The sequence below is a fragment of the Drosophila grimshawi genome, unplaced genomic scaffold, assembly GCF_018153295.1.
Source record: "Drosophila grimshawi isolate 15287-2541.00 unplaced genomic scaffold, ASM1815329v1 contig_1377, whole genome shotgun sequence".
Taxonomy (NCBI): domain Eukaryota; kingdom Metazoa; phylum Arthropoda; class Insecta; order Diptera; family Drosophilidae; genus Drosophila; species Drosophila grimshawi.
The window spans coordinates 7,913,716-7,937,904 of NW_025062900.1; the positions used below are offsets into that span (position 1 = coordinate 7,913,716).

General features: G+C 38.9%; 2 protein-coding genes and 1 long non-coding RNA gene across 4 annotated transcripts; 2 read left to right on the top strand and 1 right to left on the bottom strand.

Annotated features, from left to right (window-relative positions):
• Positions 1 to 625: 625 nt before the first annotated feature.
• Positions 626 to 18,019, bottom strand: LOC116805224. Of its 2 annotated transcripts, XR_004365073.2 has the most exons (3): positions 17,896 to 17,989; positions 17,683 to 17,831; positions 626 to 727 (listed from the first exon to the last, which is right to left on the bottom strand). It is a non-coding gene; the product is annotated as an uncharacterized LOC116805224 (long non-coding RNA). The 2 variants fall into 2 exon arrangements; XR_004365072.2 differs by lacking the exon at positions 626 to 727 and having other exon boundaries at positions 17,650 to 17,831; positions 17,896 to 18,019.
• Positions 14,061 to 15,290, top strand: LOC6561542. The gene is made up of 2 exons (XM_001988775.2): positions 14,061 to 14,530; positions 14,591 to 15,290. Exons 1-2 carry the CDS (start codon positions 14,101 to 14,103, stop codon positions 15,211 to 15,213), a joined length of 1,053 nt encoding a protein of 350 aa, XP_001988811.1. The 5' UTR covers positions 14,061 to 14,100; the 3' UTR covers positions 15,214 to 15,290.
• LOC6561541 (sialidase) lies at positions 16,468 to 22,519 on the top strand. The gene is made up of 3 exons (XM_001988774.2): positions 16,468 to 16,548; positions 20,245 to 21,332; positions 21,393 to 22,519. Exons 2-3 carry the CDS (start codon positions 20,246 to 20,248, stop codon positions 22,322 to 22,324), a joined length of 2,019 nt encoding a protein of 672 aa, XP_001988810.1. The 5' UTR covers positions 16,468 to 16,548; position 20,245; the 3' UTR covers positions 22,325 to 22,519.
• The last annotated feature ends 1,670 nt before the right edge of the window (positions 22,520 to 24,189 follow it).

The following is a 24,189-nucleotide window of genomic DNA, read 5'->3' on the forward strand; positions in this document are numbered from 1 at the left end:
GGCTCTCAAGTTGACACTTACTCCCCTGCTCTTTCCCATGCTCTTTCACCAGATCAATTTAATAGTAAAAATTGAGAACATTCAAACCGCATAATTTGCCAACATAAAGACGAGCCCTTTTCATATTACAATCGAGCGACAGATGAAAATGAGCTCCATTTTTTTTGTATTATTTTTTATTAATTATGCGCTTTTGCTTCGCGAACTGTTTGCCAGTGCGAACACTTCTCACATAGCTCCACTCAACGCAATGGCACTTGACTGATGTCCACACTGAAGGCGCTGACAATGGTTGGCTAGGGCCAGGTTGGCGGAACAGATGTGGATGCGGCTAGCCAGACGAGGAGTTGACGTCATATTGAATCACTGTCCTGGTTCCAATGCCAGCTGCCAATTGCTGGTCTTTCAATAAATTGTGTGCTTTAATGAGTCGTAGGTGGCAGGATCGGGGCACAGTTCAGAGTATAAAAATACATTTTAAATCAGCTGCATATTTGTATAAAGCTTTATTTGATTTTAATTGATTTTTTTTGTTTTTTTCTTTTTACATGTATATATATAAATATATATATATGTATGTATGTTTGCCAGCTATTTGCTTTTAATTTACCAACACACACGCCCATAAAGTCTGTCGATTGTGGGCAAAATTCGCTTCGATTGGCGTCTCAGCTGGGGCTCGACTGTGCTTTATCCCATATATTTGCACATAATTCGACTGTTTGATCTGTTGAAAAAATATGCGCGTATTTTAATTTTATTTGCTTTTTAAATGAAGCTTCAGCGGCCCCAAGCCACACAGCTGATTGCGTCTGCGCCCCCGGCATACACAATCAGTTGGCCAAATTCGACGCCGCCAATCCCCACCCCTTCCCCCTTCCCCTTCATTCGACATTACGAAAATATGCCACCCAGAAATTAACCTCAATGCAAGCAATGCGTATGCTACCCAAAAGTATGCTATACAATATAAAGCACAAAATAAAATGAAATTTTATTTACGTTGTTTCTGTGCTTGGGCCCGCGGCTAGTTAAGTTTTTGGCTTGTCGTTGCTTCTCTGCCAATGTGTGTGCGTTTGTGTGTGTGTGTGTATGTTTATGTATGTTTTTCTGTGTATCGTAAAATATTTGCGTTATTATGCTAGTAATTTTTTGCAATGTTCTCTCGCTACTCGCTTCTGTGTAGTTTCTCTTCCTGTGCTTTGGGGTTGCGTTTACAGTCCGCTAGCTCATTTTTATTTCGGCGCCCCCGGGCTGGGGATGACAAAATCGTAGCATGCTACATGTGAGTAGCTTGCATTCCCTTTCTCGTAATAAAATGTCAAGCATTCTCAGGCAACAACAACAACAAAAACAACAAAAACACACATAAACACTGCTGCTAATAAAAGTAAAGTAAGTCAACTGAAGCATGCTTTCTACTCTGCTGCTTGGAAAATATCAACTTGTAGTTTAAACGCAACCCGAACAAAAAACAAAAACTCTGACAGCATCCGTTTTAGTAGCTATTGACTAGATGTGAGGTAGGAAGCCTGGCTGACTGCTGTTTGAGCCAATTAGCAGAGCATCGAAAATTTGTATAACATAAGACAGATGCGAAAACTCTATAAACAAGTAAACGAGTAGACATTTTAATGACCTTCGACTTGAACAATCTGTCGAAAATGGCAACAATCGAGGCGTTAACGGATATTGGCTTAAAATGCAATAAAAATGTCTCAGCTCCTGAAGCTGACAGAGGCAACCAGAAGGACAGCAAGCACATTTATTGGTAAATAAAGTTCCGATTCCGTCCATGGCATAAAAGTTAATAATAAATTGAAACAATGAAGCCAAATGGTTGATCTTTGCACCGAGAACGTAAAACAAAATTCAACTTTATAGCCGTTGTAATAAAATTTTTAATGGGCTCGCCAAAGGCATATGAAATCCGCTAGACAAAAACAGCCAACAGTGGATTTAATTAATTTTACGATACAATTTGTAGCCATAGAAATATTTAGACCGACTAATATATATAGAGTACGTGATATTTGTTTTATATTTTTGATTTACCTGAGCCAAAGATGACGGCCTTCAAGTATAGAAGTGATTGAAACGAACGAGAATTAAGTTCAACAAATTTTGGCTTTAATTTAATTTTATGAATATATTTATGTATATTTTCATTATTAATATTAAAGTTTAGATATAATAAAGATATACTAAATATAGATATATATAAATATGTTTTACTACATCTTTACATCAAGAATCAATAAAAATATACATATTCATGACGCATACAACCGTAGTCTGATGAATAAATTCATTTCTATATTAGATGAGTACTAAAATAAACACTTCAAACATAATTTTGTATTGAGAGCTGAAATATTTATTAGCTATCGCAAGCAGAGCAACTGTTAATGAAAGGTGGGACTGTAATGAAGGCTTGCATGAGGAAAGCTTCCCAAAAATAATTTTTGGAATATTCGGGAGCAGCTAGTCAATAATTAATAAGCATTCGCAATTAGAGGGTGGGCGCATGGCATCTTTGACAACATTTTTTATGCGTGTCACAGCATTTTGTCATAAAGTGATAAAGGTAAAAAATCAAGACAAAAAACGAATGGGAATGGGCATTATTTTGGGCCAGACCAGACCCTGCCAGACCTTTTGTTCTCCGACCGGTAGATGATGGCAAACCTGACGTCGTGTGTCGTGATTGTTACGCTTTGCTCGCCAGCGCAGCTCCATGTTGAAGATGAAGATGAAGACGGCACTGCAGATGAAGATGAAGATGCCGCACGCATGTGACATAATTGAAAGAGACATGGCTGCCACGTAGCAACGTCGACAGGTGCGTGAGGCAGGGGGCAGCAGCTCAGGTCGAGTCAGGTGCACGTTTAACTTTTGCTGTCTGCCCGCCTTCCAATAGCAGATTATAATGTACGCATTGCCTTATTCAAATACGGTATGCATGAGTGTGTGTATGTGTGTGTGTGTGTGTGTATGTGTATGTGTGTGATTTTATGCTTGTATGCGTGCATAGACTTTTCTATAGGAAATTAAATTAACGGCAGCTGCTGCTCAGCGGGGCGGCGATAACAGGCACTTATGTTTTAAAAATTATACGAAAATAACGAAATTAGCATAAATAAGCGACGCTAATAGGATTTCGTTTGTAATTATCAAATTGGCAACGATAAAAAATTGCCAAAAATAATTGAATACATTTAAAGCTAAGCACAGCAAAGAGATTTGCCTTAAACACTGGCCCCCCTCACACTTATCCCACAATTTATGATGTTTAAAAAGAATATATATATATAACGAGCAGCTGAAAATACTGTAGTCATGTGAACTTGACGACGGGGAAGCCCGAACCCAGCAATTAAATCAAATATTTTAGTTGCATTGCCCAATTAACCTTTAAAAAAAAACTTTGCACCCTCAAATGTAAATGGGTGTGGAAGTGTTCTCATTTTTTATGGTCTGCACAGATACTGGAGGGTAAAAAAAAGATAAGACAGAAAGATGGAATAAACTTGATCTACCACAACTTATATACCAAAATTGAAGTCACTAACTCTTATAGTCTCTGATGTACGCGTCCACATACGGATGGACAGACATGCATTGCTATATCGATTCCGATCAATAATACCCATTACATACTTTTGCAGAAAATCATTATACACTTTTTAACCAGTTTTAATGGGTTCAGTATACAAAAAAAAAAAAATGTTTGCCACTTTAATTTATTTTTTTTGTTACATGCCTACATGATGCCTGCATTTGAATTTGAGCCAAATTTATCGGTTGGCTCGGCGAATCGATTTTGCATTATACGCGTTATCAATGTACCTGCTAATTTGCTTAAAAACATAATTAACACCTCGCGTATATTCACACACATGTACACAGACAGGCACACCCACTCACATACACTGTTGCATTGGAAATTACGCAATTTTGCAGCTACACGCGAGTCGTAAAAAACAAGCATTGAAGGTGCAAAAAAGAATGCTGAAAAACACATTGTAAATCAATGCATTGAAAGAGCAGCATGTAGAACAACGACAGCAGCTATACAAATAGCAGCAGTAGCAGCAGCAACAACAACAACAACAACTGCAGCACCAATCGAATCCATACAAAAAGTGGCGCGTCAGACACGGCGAATACTTTATGTAATTTTTGTTTGTTTGGCTTTTTTCTTTTTTTTTTGTTGAATGTTTTGCGGTTTTCGCACAGCCTGTGAAATTTGCAAAACAAGATAAATAAAATTACGATTGGCATTTGCAGCATTTCAGGGTGGTAAATATTTTATTTAAATAACTGAATAATATTAATAATAATTAGTATCAATTCTGCATCACATTTCATTTTAATTGACTACGAACTTTAACAAATGCTCATAACTCACTTACAGTTAAAACCCCTTAAGCTTTATTATTATCTACTTTAGTTTTTCAGCACACAAGTCAAAGCAATCTATATTGTTATGTAATAATAAGGCACAAATACAACTGAAACGTGATCCCAAGAGCAAATTTAGAGCACAACGACGTTGTTGAAGTATCGAATTGCTTCGGCAGGTTTATTGCAAATTTCTAAATTATCTTACAGCTATATACAATTATTCTTATCCTACTTAGGACATTATCTAGGTACATATTCACTGCTGCAAATGTGTCTAGACTCATTATCCTATCAGTTCGGAGAACTCTTATCGTGGGAGGTTTAATTACAGTCACGACTGGTGCCGCGTACGTGTCTGTTTGCGTATCTTCTTGATTAGAATCCTTCTTGGTTATCTTGCAGTTAAAATTTATAATTTTATAATCAAATATAACAGCTATTTTGTTGCTTTCATTCATGTGACATAAATTGTACTATTGCAAAAAGAAGCACTCACATTATTGTTGGCCTGTTTTATTATATTTTCATAAAATTTTCGTGAGTACATCTGGACGTTTATAAATTGCGTACTTACAAACTTCTTGGCGTCACTTTTACAACATAATTTTATATTTTAATAGCTGATATAACTTAAAAGCCGGCTGGGTTGAGTAATCAAACCAAAAAAAAAATAAAAAATTAACAATAAAAAAGGTTTCAGAGTTGGTCGCTTTTTCATTTCCGTAGCTTGCTTTGGGCACCAATTAAAAGTGATTAGTTTCATATTGCGCCATTTATATAATTCATATTTTTTATTGTGAATTTCGTATTTTGAATTGCCGTAACGCGAAACCGAAGTCCCGCAATGGCAAGCCGAGCAAAACCTTTTAAATTCCGTTGTTATTAATTGCCGGGACTATGCAAATGGGGCCCAGATCCGAGGCCCCGATCTTTCCCACCCCATCCCCCTACCCACCACCCATCACCTACCCTACGCCACACACCCCCCCAACGCCACAATCTCAGGAATCGCTTGCCAATGCACGTAAACGTTTACCTATAATTTTATGACATTCAGAGCGGCGGCATTGGCGGTAAACAAAGTTTTGCGTTGTTGATGTTGTTGTTGTTTTGTTGCTTTGTTGCTTTGTTGCTTTTCCGCCTGCCCACCTTTTGCCGCAAGGAACTTTTGTAATTATAATCTACATAACTTAAAATGCGAAAAGGACGCGCGGGCAAAGTTTAACGCAAGCAACGCACGTGAAATTAAATTATTACGATAAATACATCTATTAATATATATGTGTACATAAATATGTAAATGTATGTGCATGTGTGTGTGAGCTAGGATAAGCGATAAACAGCTGTTGAATGGAAAAACAAATACACACGTGCATTGGCACATGCCTAGGATATGACAACAAATGCAGCCAAATAAACTGCAAAACTTGAACGGTTGCTTGGCGACAGTCTAAATTAAATTTGAAATTTTTATTGATGGCTTCATTTGCATGGCAAAGGAAAATACACAAACAGACACACACACACACACACACACGCACACAGGCACCCACAAACGGAGTAGAGAACGTGCTCAGTTTGTTTCACATGTATGTGTGTGTGTGTGCGTGTGTGTGTGTGTGTGTATGTGTGTGTGTGTGTGTGTGTGTGTGTGTGTGTGTGGCAATGTATGTAGCAAAAGCAAAGTGCCTCACAACTTGCCGCGTTTATCCTGAAAAATCATCTAATCTGAGCTAGACTTCATATTTTTCTTGTTGCTAAGCCGCCTGTCATATGAAATTGTATTATATCACAAATGTTCTCAAACTGGATATCTTCGACAATTCGCCAAATACAAATTTACAAAAAAAAAAAACAAAAAAATGCTTTTAATATAACTGGAAAATCATACTTAAGGCAGATATTCGCTTAAGATTCTCGCATTTGGAACCAACTCCCTTCAGATCTGAAATGATAATCCAGCGAAATGCAATTTACAGCTAAGCAAATTTCAAGTTTTAGAATTTATTTCTTAATATTGGTTTTGGTTCCGCAAAAGAATTTATCTTCAAAAACATACTTTCCACTTAAATTATGTTAATTTTGATTAAGTCCACACTATATTTAGAAACTCTAATGAACCTTTTTTTTTAATTTTTCCTTCACAAATGAGTTTGTCATACCAAAATACCTTTTCAGAAGAATTATGCTGATTTAATATATGCATCATATGTTTAAATACATTTTTTGTTTTTGGCGTTTTCGAGTCGTAAGTTGTTTGAGGAGCACATCCATTTGGGCGCTGGTGTGTGCAGCTAATGCTTTTTCACTTTGGTCCTGGGGCTGTGTGTCAAGTTTTTTTTTTTTGGATTTTTTTGGCCATACACCCAGGGGCATATTTTAGAGGCTCATGTGACAAATTGCCAAAGCACGTGTATTGCATGCTTATTTGGAGTATACCGCTTTGGTTTTCCATGTTTCATGCATACAGCAGAACACAACACAACACAGCCTTGGGTCTTTTGCCGTTTTGCCGTTTTGCCTGCCTGCCCGATGACAAATCCAATTCATTTTGGCTTGGGGCTTACGCGACGTATGCGTAATGTGTCTCAACTAAAGCTAATGGCACGGCTGCTACCTGCGCTGATTTCCGCGCGAATAATGAGAGTGAGCATGTCTAGAAATTGAAGCGCAATTCAATCATTTTTTATGGCCGTTTCCATGCCGTGAACTCACGTGAAAGCCAATCAAAAAGTTGCGCTTCACAACAAACTGTTCAATGAAAAGGTAACAACACAAACAAAAACAACAAGCAACAATCCAATTTCCAGACAACACTCCACCAAATAACAAAAACAGTGCTGTGATGTGAATACTGTTGTTGCCGTTGTTGTTATTGTATTGTGTTGTGTTGTGTTGTGCATGTGAGGCAGCATCAATATCATCTGCAACTGGCAACAATTACGCGCTGCCTTAATTGCCGCACACACTCGTTTACATGCCGATGCAACAGCAGCAGCAGCAGCATCAGCAGCAACTGAAAAAATCAACAGCAACAACAAGAAGATAAAAAAAGAAGAAGAAAAACACTGGCCTGGCACTCTGGCAGTCTGTGTTGGGTTCTGAAATCAAAATCATTGGTGTGAAAATAAACTAATTGAAGAAAAATTTCATTTTGCAACAGCAACAGCAGCCCCAAACAGAGACACGAACATGTGCCCCATCTTGTTGCATTTGACCTGAGGTCAAGTTGCAGCAGCCACAGCATCAGCAGCAGTAGCAAAATTCACTCTGCAATGGGAGACATGCGTGCCTGGTTAGAAGACACCGTGGTCGTTTCGTGCTTATTTATCCGTAAAGCCAATGCCGATGCCGGAGGATGACGACGACGATGTCGACGTCGACAGCAGCAACACCAACGGCTGCGCCTGTTGCTGGGGCAATATATTCCGTGAACTGCCGTCGGGCCGACTATCAAAATGAATGCATGAAAAACTACGAAATGGTAATGTGTCGTTGCCATGCAGCTCTAAAGCTGCAGCAGCGGCAGCAACAGTAACAACAGCAACAGCAACAACAACAACAACAGCAACATCAACAACAGGAACAGCAGCAGCCGCATCGACAGCAGCAAAAACTCAGTGAGCAGCGTAGTTGTATTGAAAGGGGTTTTCCGGCCAAACCGTTGGGCTTACCCTTGTCTGTTTATCCACCGGTTGTTGCCAGCTTCGAGAGCCGCTTTTGCGTTTTCATTGCTGTTGCACTTCGACGTTGCCAGCGGCAACAGTTGCCTCAGTCCTCGGTCCTCAGTCCTCATCGATGTTGTTCTTGTTATTCTGGTTGCTGTTGCGTGTGAAAAATTGATGGACATGTGTAAGGGCCCATAGGGAGCGCAGACTGCTGCATCGACTGCTGCCAGTGGCGGGGGGCAAAAATGCCAATTTCCCACCTAATTGGAAGCAAGTCAATTGTATTTCAAGTGCATCAAACAACAACGCAACGCATTGAATGCAATGCATTTTAAATTTCAATTCAAACTGGTTTTAATTTTATATAAGATCTGCTGGAAAGTTGCTCAGCTCAGAAAATTGTTGCTTGATGGATACAATTTTATTGTAAATAAATTTTATCTATAACTAAACTAAACAAATTTAAAAAAATATACTTTGTAAAAATGAAAATAAAAGTATGATGATTAACTAATTTACATGTTTAGAATAGTTCAATTAGATGTGATTTTAATTTAATTTTACAAAGTGTTTTAGCTTTCATATTTTCTAAAAGTCTTAGAATAAATTTATAATTTCTCTGTCACACGATATTTTATGTTATTTATCGTATATCAATTGGGACTGTCGATAATGTCAATATTGCTATTCGGTCGCTCTCAGCCATAAACTAATTCCATTTTTCGTTGTGGCCTAAATTATGGCACTTTAATTGCCCAGCGAAATAAACCAGGCACACAATTTGCATATAGCTGCTCCGCTGTCTGGGCGCACAACTGGGTGGCTCTAAAATGGAATATTCAGCATAAAATGTGTTTTTTTTTTTATTAAAATCTAAAAACATAAATCTCCAAACTGAAAGTAGCTGAGGCAGATGGGCGAATTCTTGTTACATTTGCTGCGGGCTATACACCATCCATTCCCAAGCTAATTGAATTTTGAAATTCAAGTCGAAATTATAAAATTACGAGCATAAAGTGTAAACAGGAAATGTATTCGACAGGTGGAAATTGAAACTGATTGAATTGTAAAATAAAGCATAAAATGCTGTGTTGCTCTTATTAATGTTTGTGGCGCACAGCTGCTGCTACCACGCCCACATTCCTAAAAAAAAAAAACAAAAACCAACACACAAAAACACAGGGAAACAAACAAATTGTGAAACCTTCGTTTTCTGATAATTTATGCTTTTCGATTTTAATTGGCGAAATTTTATTGCTTTTTTTATGCGCCTATTTTTTTTTATGCATATTTCTCTGTCAGTATTTTGTCACAAAAAGCTGAAAATTATTACTGCCAACGAGGGCTGATCATTAATAATTGAATTACAGGATATAGATCCTCGTTTGGTATATCCATATTTAATACAAATATACTCTTCATGAAATGAAGTCCCGCAGCGTTCTTTATTTCCGCTGGAAAGAATGGACAAATAAGTTTGTGAATGCATAAATATATTTCTCTTTTTACCTGCAATACATTTTTCGTTGTTTACTATTGTGGTGTTCAACAAGAACTCATACGAAATTTAACTTATTAACATATAAAACAAATAATTAAACATTTAATTTGTATCCGTAATGCATGACAGGTGCGAATCTATTGCATATATCCAACTTAGAATGCCAACTCTAGTTAAAAATTTGATTTAATGCAGCTAAAACCAAAAATAATATTCTGTTTTAGGAATTTTACAAATTTGATAACATGGAGAAAATTTCATTACAGTTTTCTGAATATCGAAATGGATTTTCTAAAATTCAGAAATAAATTTATGAAATATAGAAAAGGCCTTCTAATTTTTGAAACATATTTTTTTCGTATATTTAAATTTAAATACAAGAAAAACTTTCTCGTTTTCAAGGCGATTTTCTCAAATTCAGTTTGAACGGTTTTTTTCTGAGTGTGGGGTTAGACAAGTCTCCGTCTTCAACGTATTGATTTATGGTCATAAGCCTCGCATGCAACACATTACAAGAGGTCATACATATGAGTGCCAGTGTGTATAACATATGGTTTTGGCTTTGCGAGGCCTAACTCTTGTTTCACAGTTTTGGGCATGTATTTTTATTAGAGCTGTAATTGAAGTTTAACTGCGCATGTAATAAAGGCAATTTTAGCTATTTTCAACGCATTAGCGGCATAAATAATACAAGTCGAAATTGTCGACATAAAGACACGCGATATGCTGCTGGCCATATCTCAGTTCTCAGCTCTCAGCTCTCAAGTCTCAGCTCAGGCATTGCCAGCGAACGCATTTCTCATACGAGTCCGAGACGATGAAAATGCGTTACACAAATGAACAGGAAAACGGCGCAAGTAAAATGGACGAAATGCGATCTAGGCAAAAAGGCGCAAAGCATAACAAACGCTCAGCATTACCATTACCAATTGCGACGTTTATATGCACGCCTACACTCAGAAAGAAAGAGAGAAAGAAATGTTCTTGCCAAAAAGTAATTCTTATATTTAGAAAGGTTTTTTTATAATTTTCTAAAATGTCTTTCTTAATAATAGAATTTGATTTTAAAAAGTAGAAATGCAAACCGTTGATTTTGGTTTCTAGCCAGACACAATTTTCACTTTTTCATAAATAAACTGTCTGAATAATAAAGTGAGTCAAAAGTATGTAAAATTTCTAAAATTCATGGCTATTTTTTTTAGAGTGTATGTGTCTGTGCCTTTTTTTGTGCGTATGTGTGTGTGTGTGTGTGTGTGTGGCCCACGTACAGTACATCACATTACGAGTTGGTGGTCTGCCGTGTATTGCCCGCAGCTCGGCACCCACAAACAAACGATGGCGACTTATTCATTGCGTTTGCCATTAAGGTGGCTCGAAACGCTGCTGCTGTGATATATAACACGCTCATAATTGGTCATAAATCTGACAAATGTAATTTGTCATCACTCAGGCAGGCAGGCAGTCAGGCAAGCAGGCAGTCGGCAACCGGACCAGAATGCCAGAATGCCACTCGTCCTGGTCCCCTCACCCTTGGGTTGGACTTGGCCACGCTTTGCTGAGTGCCAAAATGAAAAAGGTGCTTGACACAAAATGTCAGCTGGATATTTTTTATTACACAATCACAACACACACAGTCAAACACACACGCAACGCAACGACTTTCTAGGAGCGCCTAAAAGTATGCTCAAGCTCTTGAGATTCTCACACACAGACACACACATACGCACACACACACACTACCCACACACACGTACACACACTTGGAAGCATTGAGAGAGACACACAGACAAACAGTTCAGGATAGCATCACACGTAAGCCGCAAAGTAGTTACTTTTTATGCTTTGCGCTTTTGGCCATTGTTTTTGGAATGGCTTTGGTCACTTGAGCTCGTAAATATTTTACAAGTTCTCCTTGACGCCTGGAGTCGCTACCCCGAGAGTTGTTGCCATACCCCCCCGCCACCGGTTATTGTCTCCAGCAACTAATTTGTGCTTTTATAGATGACGTACGACTTATTTGGGTGCAGGTTCAACATCTACATTTCATTATAAATGACTTTCAAAATGGCATAAGCATTCTAAATTAAGTAACTTAACGTTCGCACTACCTCTCTCCCTCTCTCTCCCTCTCTCTCTCTCACGCCCACTCTTTATCTCTTCCCACTGTCTCTCTCTCTCTCTCTCTCTCTCTCTCTCTCTCTCTATTTAACTTCAGTATTCGGTTTAAATGATGCCACTTGGGCGGCAATCAATAAACCGTTGAGAATTGATGAGAATTAAGTTGCCGCATAATGATTAAATAAGGCTGGTGAGCAAGAACCAATGTGGCTAAATATATAATAATAAATCAGCCTTAGCAGCAGGCACAATATATGACAAATCTATTTATATGCAAATCTTAGCAAAATGTAACAAATAAAACTCATCATCGTTATTGGTCAAGGTCAGCCATCAAGACGGTTTCACGGGTAAGTTAGTAATAGACTTTGTATTCCTTTTGTAATTGTTATTATGTACATATATGAAACTAGGTTGGGCGGTTTTTTTTGACGAAATAAGAAGAAAAACCAATTTGAATTTCTTTTATCTCATTCTTGATGATCATAGTTAGTTGCCTTGGTGGCTTATCGGATAACTCCTATATATATATATATGTGGGCAACCCCAAGAATTTTAGTCTTCTCCTGCTTAGGGCTAGGCCAGATCAAGTTCGACAGGCAGTGAGTAATTTTCACTTTCTGTTTGCCAGGTGCACAAAGTATGCTCTGCATTTTGTGATTAATAGATACGATTAGAAATCAATAATAATAATATTAACGTTCTATTTCCAAGATTGAATGGATCCTATGAAGGTCAATAGATTATATGTGTGCGCATTGAAGCATTTAGCATAGTCCAAAAAAAATTCCACATCAAAATATACATCTAAATTTATATGGTGTAATATTGTATTAAGCATAATTCTGCCAGCCTGCTCTTCGAACAATTCATATTGATTGGGTGTAATAAACCCAACGCTTTGCCTTAGTTCGCTTTTCAAGGCAGCAATGGCAATGCATTTTCATTGTAAATGCGCGACCTCAGTTTTACTTTGGGGCTGAGTGGCAATTGGGTCAGTATCTTTGCCTAGTCCCCGCGATCAAAAGATGAACAACGTGCCTCCAAAATGAAAATCTAGAAGCATTTTTCGAGTATATTAAGGCAATCCAGCAACTCAACTGTTGCAGATATGGACGTAATTATAGTATATATATATATATAGTATATAGTATATAGTACTCGTTGTTGCCTGGGTAAATTTGAAATTTGATGCGACACATTTGGCAAATTGGCGCTGAGCATTAGCTACAGATGTCAACATGATAAAGTTGTTGTTGCTGTTGTGGTTGGTTGTGTTTATGCTGCCTGGCTGGAGACATGGAGAAAATCCGAACATTTGAGTGCGACTCAATTAGTGGCAATTGAATTATTACACGACGACACTCATTCAATTTTCACTGATATGAGCACGTATTCATCTATACATATGTATAAATATACGTATATATGTAGTTATATGCACAAGAATTGCTGTCAAATACAAATTGTGTGATCCGTAAAATGGTTTGACATATCACATGGGCCAAGAAATACACAAAGTACCCTACTCCTTTATTATTTATTATATTACTAATATTAATAATGTAATTTGTAATATTAAAAAAATATAAATAATAATTATACAGATATTATTAGATATAATTAAATTAATTAATTCTTTTTAGACATGTTTAGCTAAAATAAATGTATAATTTTTCACCTTCAATTAAAAAGTTAGTAAAGAAATCAATATAGTTCACTTTTATTTGACTTGTATTTTGATGTTCCCTTAAAAAGTTTTTCCACTTTTTCATTGAAGGATTCCCTACCTATTTTCATGGAAATGTGCATTTGAAATTTGTTCAAATCGTACTTCTTGTATGAAAGAAAATGGTTTTCATTTCTTTCTTTACATTGAAGAAAATAAATATTCGCAAAAAATACATATCCAACTCAAATAATATTAAAACTTTAAACTCAGATTGAAGGTCAGATGCCTTTTTTGCTGAAAACTAACCATTAATTTCCATTTCCATTATACTTGCAAAATAGCCATTTTGGCATTGAAAAAACTTTTCCCGTAGTCTACTGTAAGGGGAAACTTTTCTACAGGCAAAATCTGAAGACAACTTCCCAGGAAAGAACTAAACTCGATATCAAAAAAAAGTTCATTAGTAATACAACAAAAAAATAGCGAGTTTAAACTAATACATTTTGAATTGCGCATTAATAAATGCGTTGAAAAAAATATGTTAAATGTGAGTTTGGAAATGGAAAAAAGAAATACACAAATTTATCTACAATATTTATATGCCCTACAGCTGGGCGAGTAGGGTATCTGCACACGCATTTGCGAGTTGCCTGGGGATATAGGCACCACCTCGTCGCCAATGTGCCTCCAGTTTGGTCGTGCTTACTGCCAGATGCAGTTGCGAATGATCCAGCATGAAACACTCTTATACACTGCTCTGCCTTTTGCTGATGGCCGCCTGTTTGGCGGTGCCCAGTGTGGCACGTGGCGGCCGTGGTCGTGGCGGTGGCTCATTTGGTGGCCTCTTTGGCGGCTGGCGCAGCAAATACGGCAGCAAATCATCCTCGTCAGGTGGCGGCAGGCGTGTGGTCAGCGGTTCGCCAGTGCACACAGCGATGACGGTGCCCAAATTGCCACCACCGCCACCACCACCACCGGGTAAGATGATGCCAAAGCCGCAAGTGGCCAGCTATCCGCGACAACAATTGCCACCAGGCTACAGTTACAATGCAGCTGCAGCAGCAGCTCCTCAGCCGCAGGGCACATATTACGCCAATGCACAGACCTTGCCACCCGGAGCCGTCTACTATGCACAGCCACCCACATCTATGTCGATGGGATCAGGTGAGTGATTGGGCAGTTGTATCGAAATTGAGAGTTGCATAAACATCTTATCTGTTCTAGGCACAAACGGTTTTCTAACTGGGATGCTGGCTGGTCGCCTAATGGACAGCATGCTCTTTGGCCATCATCGTCAGCATGTGTCGCATGTCTATCCACAGACGCAGCAGGTGGATGCTGCAACAGCAGCTGGCAACACTGGTCGCGATATTATAATTATCAACAATGGACAACCGCAAACGAATGGGGAGAAGGAAGTGGAGGGGGAGGGGCAACAGCAGCCACTGGATGAGGAGTTGGCCTCGTCAGAGGGCCCAATGGTCGAGGGCGAGGAGGAATCAGAAGAGTCCGTTTCTAGTGAGGAAACTTTGGATGCCACTGCAACCGCAGCTGAACCACCTGTTGGTGGCATTGTCTGTTTTCCCATTATGTTAAACGAAACGGATCCACAGAATGCCGAGCTGCAACGTGAAGTGGAACGTGTGATTTGTTTTCCAGTGCCCAAACACGATCCACAATTGGCGTCTGGCGACTGTCAAAATAATCCACAGTGCCTGCTTGAGCTGAGCACCACCAGCACAGTGCCACCGATTGTTGCTGGCGATATTGGTGGTGCTGCCGATGTGGATGCTTCAGTGGAAGCTAGCAGTCCCACTGCCGAAGTGGATACAACAACGCATGATTAGTTATTTAATTAGGATTTAAGCTAAAGCGCAAAATAAATATATCCACCTAGTTTCTGATTAACAGCTATTCAAGTAAATTGTACGTGTTTTCCAATTCAACGCAAAAATCTCTTTAAAGAAAAGCAAAGCTGTTTAAAGCTTTCTATTCTCCATAAGCACGCGACGGTTACCCGCTTCAAAGTTGCTGACGCTGTGTCAGAAATGCTGACAGCTTTTGCTGGACGATAGCAGCAACAAGGACAACAACAAGGCTGAGCGCAACAGCAACAGTGGCCAAATCATCAACAGCAAAGCGCCCAACGCACAAACAAAAAGGCACACAAACACCTCAATGGCGACTGCGACGGCGAAGCCGACGACAACATTGACGTTGACGACGACGTCGACCGCAGACATAAAGCGCTCATCACGAGCACCAATACAAAAACGTGTGTGTGTGTGTGTGTGTGTGGGATGATCCAAGAACACGAATGAAGCTCACTTACGTTCATTAATCCAGCAATAACAAGGGAGAACAATATGAAACAGACGCATGAATCAGCGGCTGTATGTAGCAGAGTAAATCATTCACCCATGTAAAATCTAAATGAAGAGCGTAAAATTAAAAGCGTTTTGTGCTCCAAAATTAGAATACTCCAGCTCTAAGAGATAAAAAAAATTTAAATATATACATTATACATATATGCACATATATTTGTATGGAATTTACTAAAATTTATTCAGATCTTTTTATCTGCACACATTTACTGCTTATTCGTATTCTTATTATAGAACATAAAAAACATTTGCATATTATCTTATAATAAGCTATACAACCAGCTTTACAACATATGTATATACATACGAATTGCTAATATGTATAACACAGCCATAACTAATGCAGGAGCACAGAGTACAGTTTTGATAAGCCCGCCAAAACTAAAATTTAATAAAACACCGTTGGACTAAAACAACTCCCATGAGACACAAAAAAACACCATACAAACACACAAATACACCCAGAGGCAAATATTTGAGAGAGCAGTGCAAACACCAACGAGGAGAGATGATAAATACAGTAAATGGAATAAAAATGACAACAATAACAAAAACAACAATAGCTAAAACTAAACGAAAGCACAGCAACAACAAGTTGCGGTCGCTACCGCAGTCGCTTCGCTTCGTTCGCGGTCCGCTCTGCGCTGCGCTACGTTGCGTTGCGTTGCGTCGCCTCTCAACAACAAAACATGACGAATATAAAATTTTCAACCGCATTTCAGTTGTTTGCGGATCATTGTACGGAACAAAACTCGAACGCGGCGCAAAATCCAAAACAGCATTAAACAATAATTTCAAGTAAATACAACAATAATGTTAAAATCTTTAAACAAAACAACACGAATAAATTAAACTAATACAATTGACAAATATATAGATATATTTATATACACGTAAATAAGTACGCAGCTTTAACATTGCTTGGAACCGGTTTGAAATTAATGTTTTTATTCAACCCGTTGCCAGCATTGTACAGTAAATAAGTGAATGCAATATATATGTAGCTCTTTGTGCTGGGAATTTGCTTTAAGCAAATGTGTATCGATTCAAGGTCAAATAAATTTCTTCGCAATATAATTCGCAATTTATCCAAACTGTATATACATATGAGGAGCAGCCAGTCTAGACAAAAAACACACGCCTGACCAAAAGCCAAAATAAAAATACCAATTTAAGCTCTGCAACATTTGTTCCACACTCAAATACCTATATACAAAATACAGTATGGGCAAGAGTGGGTAAATATAACAATACAATGGATATGTTTGTATGTATTTATATAAGCTTTTACTCCAAATGTCTTTTGTGCCGCTTAAAGTTTTATTTGGACGGCTGAGTTGCTGTAATTTAGTAAATCTTGAAAAATGTGATATGAAACTGGTTTCAAATTCTGCTTCAAGATTATCCCTAAGAAATGAGTGACTCACTTTTGTTTTTGAAATCTCAAATTTCAAGGCAGCTTTAAGGGAGTCTAAAATTAAATGAAAACTTCATAAAATGAACACACACAATCTGTGAATAATATAAAAATGTCAACAGCTGGAAAACATTTCCATCTATTTACAAACACATATTTCTGTGCACCCTGACAGGCCTCATAAAAAACAAAGAACATATTCCCCACTTTCGAACTGTTTTGCATTTCATGAACTCAACAGGTTCGTTTAAATTTAGATAGTCCATATTCATTTGTTATGCCGCCTCCCAATGATATCAACGAATTCAAACCATCTGGGGGGGAATTTCAGAACGTAAAAATTTATAAAAAGAACTACTCTATTAAATAGGTGTATAGAGTTTTTTTTTCTTCTTTTGTTAGTGGATTTGTCATTTAGAAAAAAGTCTAGTGCGTAGTTTATTTAACTATGTATTTGTTCCGGAAAGAATTGTCGTTAGCTCTACGCATGTGTGCAACAAATGTGCTTTATTTACCTTGCAACAGCTGTTCAACTTCGAGTTAAATTGAAATTGTCGTACAAATAGGTTGGCAAATACACCCGCAAACTGTTTTCGGAACTGCTCCCGCAATGGCAACCGGTTACGAACCCACTCAGGGTTATCCAAATGCGCAATGCTCAATTCTATGGAAAGCCCCAGTTTAGGTCGTTGATTTTGTGAAATTTTGATGTTTTGTATAACTTTTACCTTACAGATACAAAACAAAAACCAGTCTTGTGTATTAATTAACTTCCACTGGTCGCTCTTCATAAAGTCCAACATTTGCGTCAGATTAGTCGCAATACTGAATTCAATTATTTGGCACTCGAAATGTTTTGCACTTCTCTCGATGACAGCTTTATATAAACGACAGAGAATTCAAAACAAGTAAATATATATTTTTATAAACATGTGCTTGACATACTGAACCCAAAAAGCGATAAGGGAATATATACTGGAAATACCCTATATTATTTACTGTTGAATTTACTTAATTTAAATATTCAATTACAACAGAATGATTGAATGGGATTTGTCGAATATAAGATGACATCAAACACATTTTTTAGATGGCAACTTTGCATGCGGTGACTCATGTTCATTAAACAAACACTTTTGTTTACCTCGTCCAATGCTCAAAATGCGAACTACAATGCACGAATGCATTTATTATAAACAATTACTTGGTGTGCTTTTAGTACAGGCACCAACAAATAATTACTTTTGTATACATGTAAAAAGATATACATGCATTTTCGCTTGACTTAATTCTAGCACTGTTTGAATGTGCTACTGAGTAGCAGCAAGAACAGTAGAAATATTGCTACTGCTACGAAAGTTAACAGAGTATTATCAGAACAAATAGCACGAAACATTGAATTATAGTCTTACATTAGTTTAATTCACATTTCAGTTAGTCATAATATGATATTCACTTTGCCAACAACAAGTTATTTGCTAAATGTAAATAATGTATTACTAATAATAAAGGAAATCAGTAATTAAATATATCGCGCATAATCTGAATTATTATTGCAATTATTCTTATCATGCATATTCAGTGAGTCACTGATGACTCTCGATTCTCGGTAAAATTATATTCCAATTCAACACAAGATCACATGCATATGAATACTATTCAGAATATATATATGACATAAACTACTCTCCAATCGTAGATTAATTAGAAGCTGAGCGTCTAACAACATGATTTATTTGTTGGGGGAAATAGGTAAATCAATAACTATAATTTAGTTGCTATGCTTAAGCATTTCTGATGTTAACTCATGTCTTTGTATATGAGAATTTGAATTTATTGCACCTGGGTGAGCTCAGTTTACCTAGCGAGAGTACAAGTTGACCTTGATGGAACCGTTCCTCAATTAAAAGTGTACATTTGTGTAATATCGATGAGTACACAATATGTATGGATAAGTACAAGGGCACAAAACAAAGAGCAATGGAGTGTGGCCATGCGACAAGCCGAGCAAATCGCCAAGTTAATTATCATCATGGGTAACGCGCCCCAAATTGGGGCAAGCAGACACCAAAAGTGGCAGCCAGGGCGTGACATTGCGTCAGCGCCTCAAAATGGGCAGGGCTGCACGCCATGACGCAAATATAGAACTCCCTCCCCTCATCCCTCACAAGAACTCGCAACAACAATATTGCTACATTTTTTCGCTTACAATCGAATGCGAAAATACTGAGACACAAATATACAAATGTGGCAAATGCTACAATATGAGTTCTACTGGGTGTCATAAGCACAAATTGAATCAATTGTTTTTGCAAACAACAAATTAAACCGCTCAGCGGCAAATGAAGAATGACAGCAGGAGAAACTTAGATTGCGAGAGGCTACTTTGAAAAGCTAGAGATGCGCCGCGAGAATAACAAATAATCGAATCAACAAGTGCCTAAAATTAAATTTATGCAGTCACACTGCACAAATATCTATCTATCCATGCAGACTTGCGCAAAATATATTTATACTTTCTTTATATAAAAAAGATATATATGGTTTGAACAGCTTTTTCTCTACAAGTTCAGAAAAAAAAATGTGTTGAATTTCTTTGTTTAAAAATATCAGTTTTGAAATTGCGCATATATTTCTTGTATATACGAGGAGGCAATCAGTGTGTTGGTTTATTTGAAAATAAAGTATCTTTAATATGTAATGATTTTCGAATAATTTTAGTACAATTACGATTAAGAATTCATAATTGGTTGATACTAATCGCCAATAAATCTTGATTTACAAATTCAGAATGTTGTTCTTGTCCGGCTTTCAATATTTCATTCAGGTTTGTTCATCATAAAATTACTGATCGCGATCAGTGGAATCAAGGGCATGTGTTATGGCTTTATGTAAATCGTACATTTTCAGTCGAGAGTCCACAACAAATATATTGATAAGCATTTCGACTATATAAACGCTTTCGACTGAAGAGAGCAGTTCAGTCAAAGTTAGGCAGACACAGCAACAATAACCGAATACAATTTATTGGAGATTAAAGGAACGCAACTCAAGTGATTATCTGTTTGTATTTGCAGCATGTCGCGTATGTTGGCATTGGTGGTGGGACTCTTGTTCCTGCTGCTGGCCAGTCCGGATGTGGAGGCCAAGCGTTGGTTTGGCGGCAGCAGCAAGAGCCGTTCATCCAGCAGCTCCAGCTCCAGCAGCCATCGACGTCCCGCATCAACGTCACACAGTTCGTCCTCCCATGCCTCCAACGCGGAACACACGCGACTCAGCTATGGCGGCACTCACTCGCAGCCCAGCCACAGCGTCTCCCGACCTGCAGCAGCACCACCATCATCACCAATAGGTTGGAATGTGCCGCCCAAGTCTCAGGGACCACCGCCAGCCTACTCGGCATCTAATCCGATTGGTGGAGCGCACACAAACGTGCATGAGAAGCCACCAGCCTACAATCCATCGTACAAGGCCAATGCACCGCCTCCCAACTACTCGGCGGCCAACAGCAACGTACGACCAGCTGCGGGTGGTGCTTCCAGCAATTCTCACTATACGCCAGCCACCGTTTATAGGCCACGCATGAATGCTACTGGTGGTGGTGGTGGCTTCCATCACACTCCAATCTCGGCGACCAATACACATGGTGTACAGTCCAGTTATCCGGGTGCCACCTATCACAATCCCGGCCAGCTGCCCGCTGGTGCCACCTATCATCCGGCTGGTCAAGTGCCCGCTGGCGCAACCTATCATAGTGCTGGTCATTTGCCTGCTGGCGCTACCTATCACAGTGCTCCACCAGCTGGCGCCACTTATCACAGTCCGGGTGCTCTGCCAGCAGGTGCCACTTATCACAGTCCAGGTGCTCTACCAGCAGGTGCCACCTATCACAGTGCTCCACCAGCTGGCGCCACTTATCACAGTCCGGGTGCTCTGCCAGCTGGCGCCACATATCATCCTGGAGGCTATTCACCGGGCGGCGCTGGCTATCATCCAGTCGCTCACTATCCAACTCAGGGAGTACCCCACGGTGCCACCTACTATCCTCAGGCTCCGGTTGCCGCAATGCCAGCAGGTGCAACCTATCTGCCAGCTGGTGCTGCAATTCCAGCTGGTGCCACCTATTATCCACAAGCACCCAAGTCATCATCAGGTTTAGGATTAGGTGAGTGTTTTCTTTGAAGTTAATCACACATTTTATTCAATCTCTCTCTTTAATTTTCAGGAACTGGTCTGATTGCTGGCGCTTTGGGTGGTGCCATTTTGGGTCACGCACTGACACCCACTCAGACGCGTGTCGTAGAGCACGCACCGGTCTCCAGTGGAGGCGGTGGTGGTGGAGGTGAAGATAAGATTATCATCATTAACAATGGACCACCCGGATCTGTGACAACGTCTGAAGTGGGATCAGGCACAACGGTGATCAACACTCAACAGCCAGGAGCTCCCGCTGCACCAGCAGCAGCTTATCCAGCAGCAGCTTATCCAGCTCAAGCACCTGCTCCTGCTCCTGCTCCACTGCCTGCAGCGCCCGGTGCACCTGATCCACTTGTAGGGCAAACACCACTAGCTCCACTTGCATCTGGTGCTGCACTTGCATCTGCAGCAGCAGGTGCTGCAAGTGCCGCATCACCAGCTGCAGCTGCACCGCCTGCAGCACCTGGAGCACCTGGAGCACCTGATCCGAATGCACCACCTGCTGGCGGCATAATTTGTGTGCCTGTGCGAGTGAACGAACCAGATCCGAACGATGCTACCAAGACAATCGAAGTGGAGAAGATTGCTTGCTATCCGGCACCACCACCAGAAACTGCAGCACCACCAGCAAATGGAACAGTTGCTGCTGGTGTGGCACCCACACCTGTTGCACCTGCTGCATCTGCTGCAACTCCGTTGAATGTGACGCCAACGCCGGATGGAGCTGCGCCCCTCGCACCCTTCCAGCCGACGCCGCTAAGTGTTCCCGAAGGATCTGTGCCTTTGGCTCCCCTGTTGCCAGGCGGACAACCTGACGTGATGCGGATGCCAGGTTTGACGTCGGCGCGTCTATCGGCAGAGTCCGGATTGCATGATGCCCACAATGGCATCAAGTCCACATCTCAATTGAGCACATTCTCTGTCCTACTCGCTCTCCTGGCAGCCTACTGTATGCACTAAAAGAAGAAAAGAACAGAAGCAAACAAAATTAACTTGGGGGAATTCCCCTCAGTGACACGAAATGACGTTGCCGAGTCTCGTTTGACAAGCTATGAATTTCTTTCTTTATTTTGTAAACTAAACGAATTTTTATAAACGTGTGTACTCATAGTTTTGTTAGTTTTATAATTAAAATAAATCCATATTAATATTTAACAGATTGTATAATTTCGTTGAATTATTTGTGCGGACTCTTGCATACGCGCACTCTATCGGCTACAATTCTAAGCTGGCTTAGACAAGATTCTTACCAAGTTATCTGGTTGATTCTTGCGTTTGAGTACTCGCTAAGCCGATTCGTTAAGTTTGCAAATGCAGCAAAAGGTTATACAACAACCTTAGCGAAGTCACAAACAGCGACAGCTTTGTGAATTAATTTTTACCTTTTCATTGAATTAAATTGAAAAAGTTTCGCTATTTTAATACGAGGTACAAGCGAGAAAATATAAATATAAAATGGAATGCATCAATTTTTAAAAATTGCATTATTTGCAATTATTTGCAGCCTCAAATAAGAGTTTTTAATATTGATTATTATAAATATATTTGCAAGTGTTTGCCACGTTGCATTAAATAAACCGACTGTGCTTGGACTTCAAACTTTTGAGCCATGCAAAGTCAAATAAAGTGAGGTATAAATGTACTTAAATAACGTCAATAAGAGCAGCTGCTAGTAATGGAAAATCTAAGCAGAAGTTTTAGCTCAGGTTTTTTGCAACTACTTTATATGAATTTGCGATGTTGACGTTTAATTCCTTCTTAGGCAAACTTTTGAGATGTGGACGGATTTGTTTTTGTGCAATAATAAAACTTATGTGGAAAACAAATTGGACTGGCAAAAACCTACAAACTTTATTTATCTTTGCGAATGACACTTTGGCTTTCTTATATGCAACAAAATACCTCAAAATAAAACTTTGAAGTCGGCAAAAGGATAAAAGCATGCAAACATGTCCACTTTGGTGTACTTAGAAAAGAGTTGTGCATCAGGCTACAATCTTAAGAAAAAAAAATTATTTTATTCAATTCAAATAGCTATTTATGAGACTCAAAAAATACTCAAGCAACTCCTCCCAGTTAGCATTAAAGCATTAAATTTTAATAGCAAGCGGAAGTCAGTTAAGCAAAAATACTGCCAGCAATTTGCCATTAATTGGTAGGCATACCAATTGACGAATTGTAAATGCCGCTTTTATAGACGATAAACCGAATATGCTAGTTTGACAACTAGTCCCCAAAAGCATGAATAAAACATATCAAGCAATCATGCAGAGCAAGTTACTTGGTAACACACGGCAAATATGTAATTGGCAACGATTCACCGTTGACGTCGTCAAATGGCAGCAACAATATAATTATATAAATACACGTAATCAGAAATATTATTCGAAGACCGAAACAAGCTCAGTTCAAAGATAGAATAATAGATTAAGCTTAACTTGGGCCATTTGCTGGAACTTTTGCTGAGTTTTGGCTAACGAATTGATCAATTTCCTGGATCGTGTTTAACATATAAATCAGATTATGAAAATCATAGTTTTTTAGATTCCCATTTAGATTCTTGTAAATATATTTTCCTAGATTAATATATATAAGTGCACAATGTATTTTCTATAACTTTTAATAACAACAGATCCCAATCCATAAAATTAAGTAATAACACCATGACAATGCACTTAAGAATATTTTAGGCCAAATGTAGATAACAATAAATAGAAACAACAACAAGTACGGCTCGTAGCAAGCCAAATTGAGTGGAGCTGTGATAGCTTGTGGCACAAAGTTTGTCCAGTGTGGACTTGTGGAGCAAAGAGCAGGCAAATGGA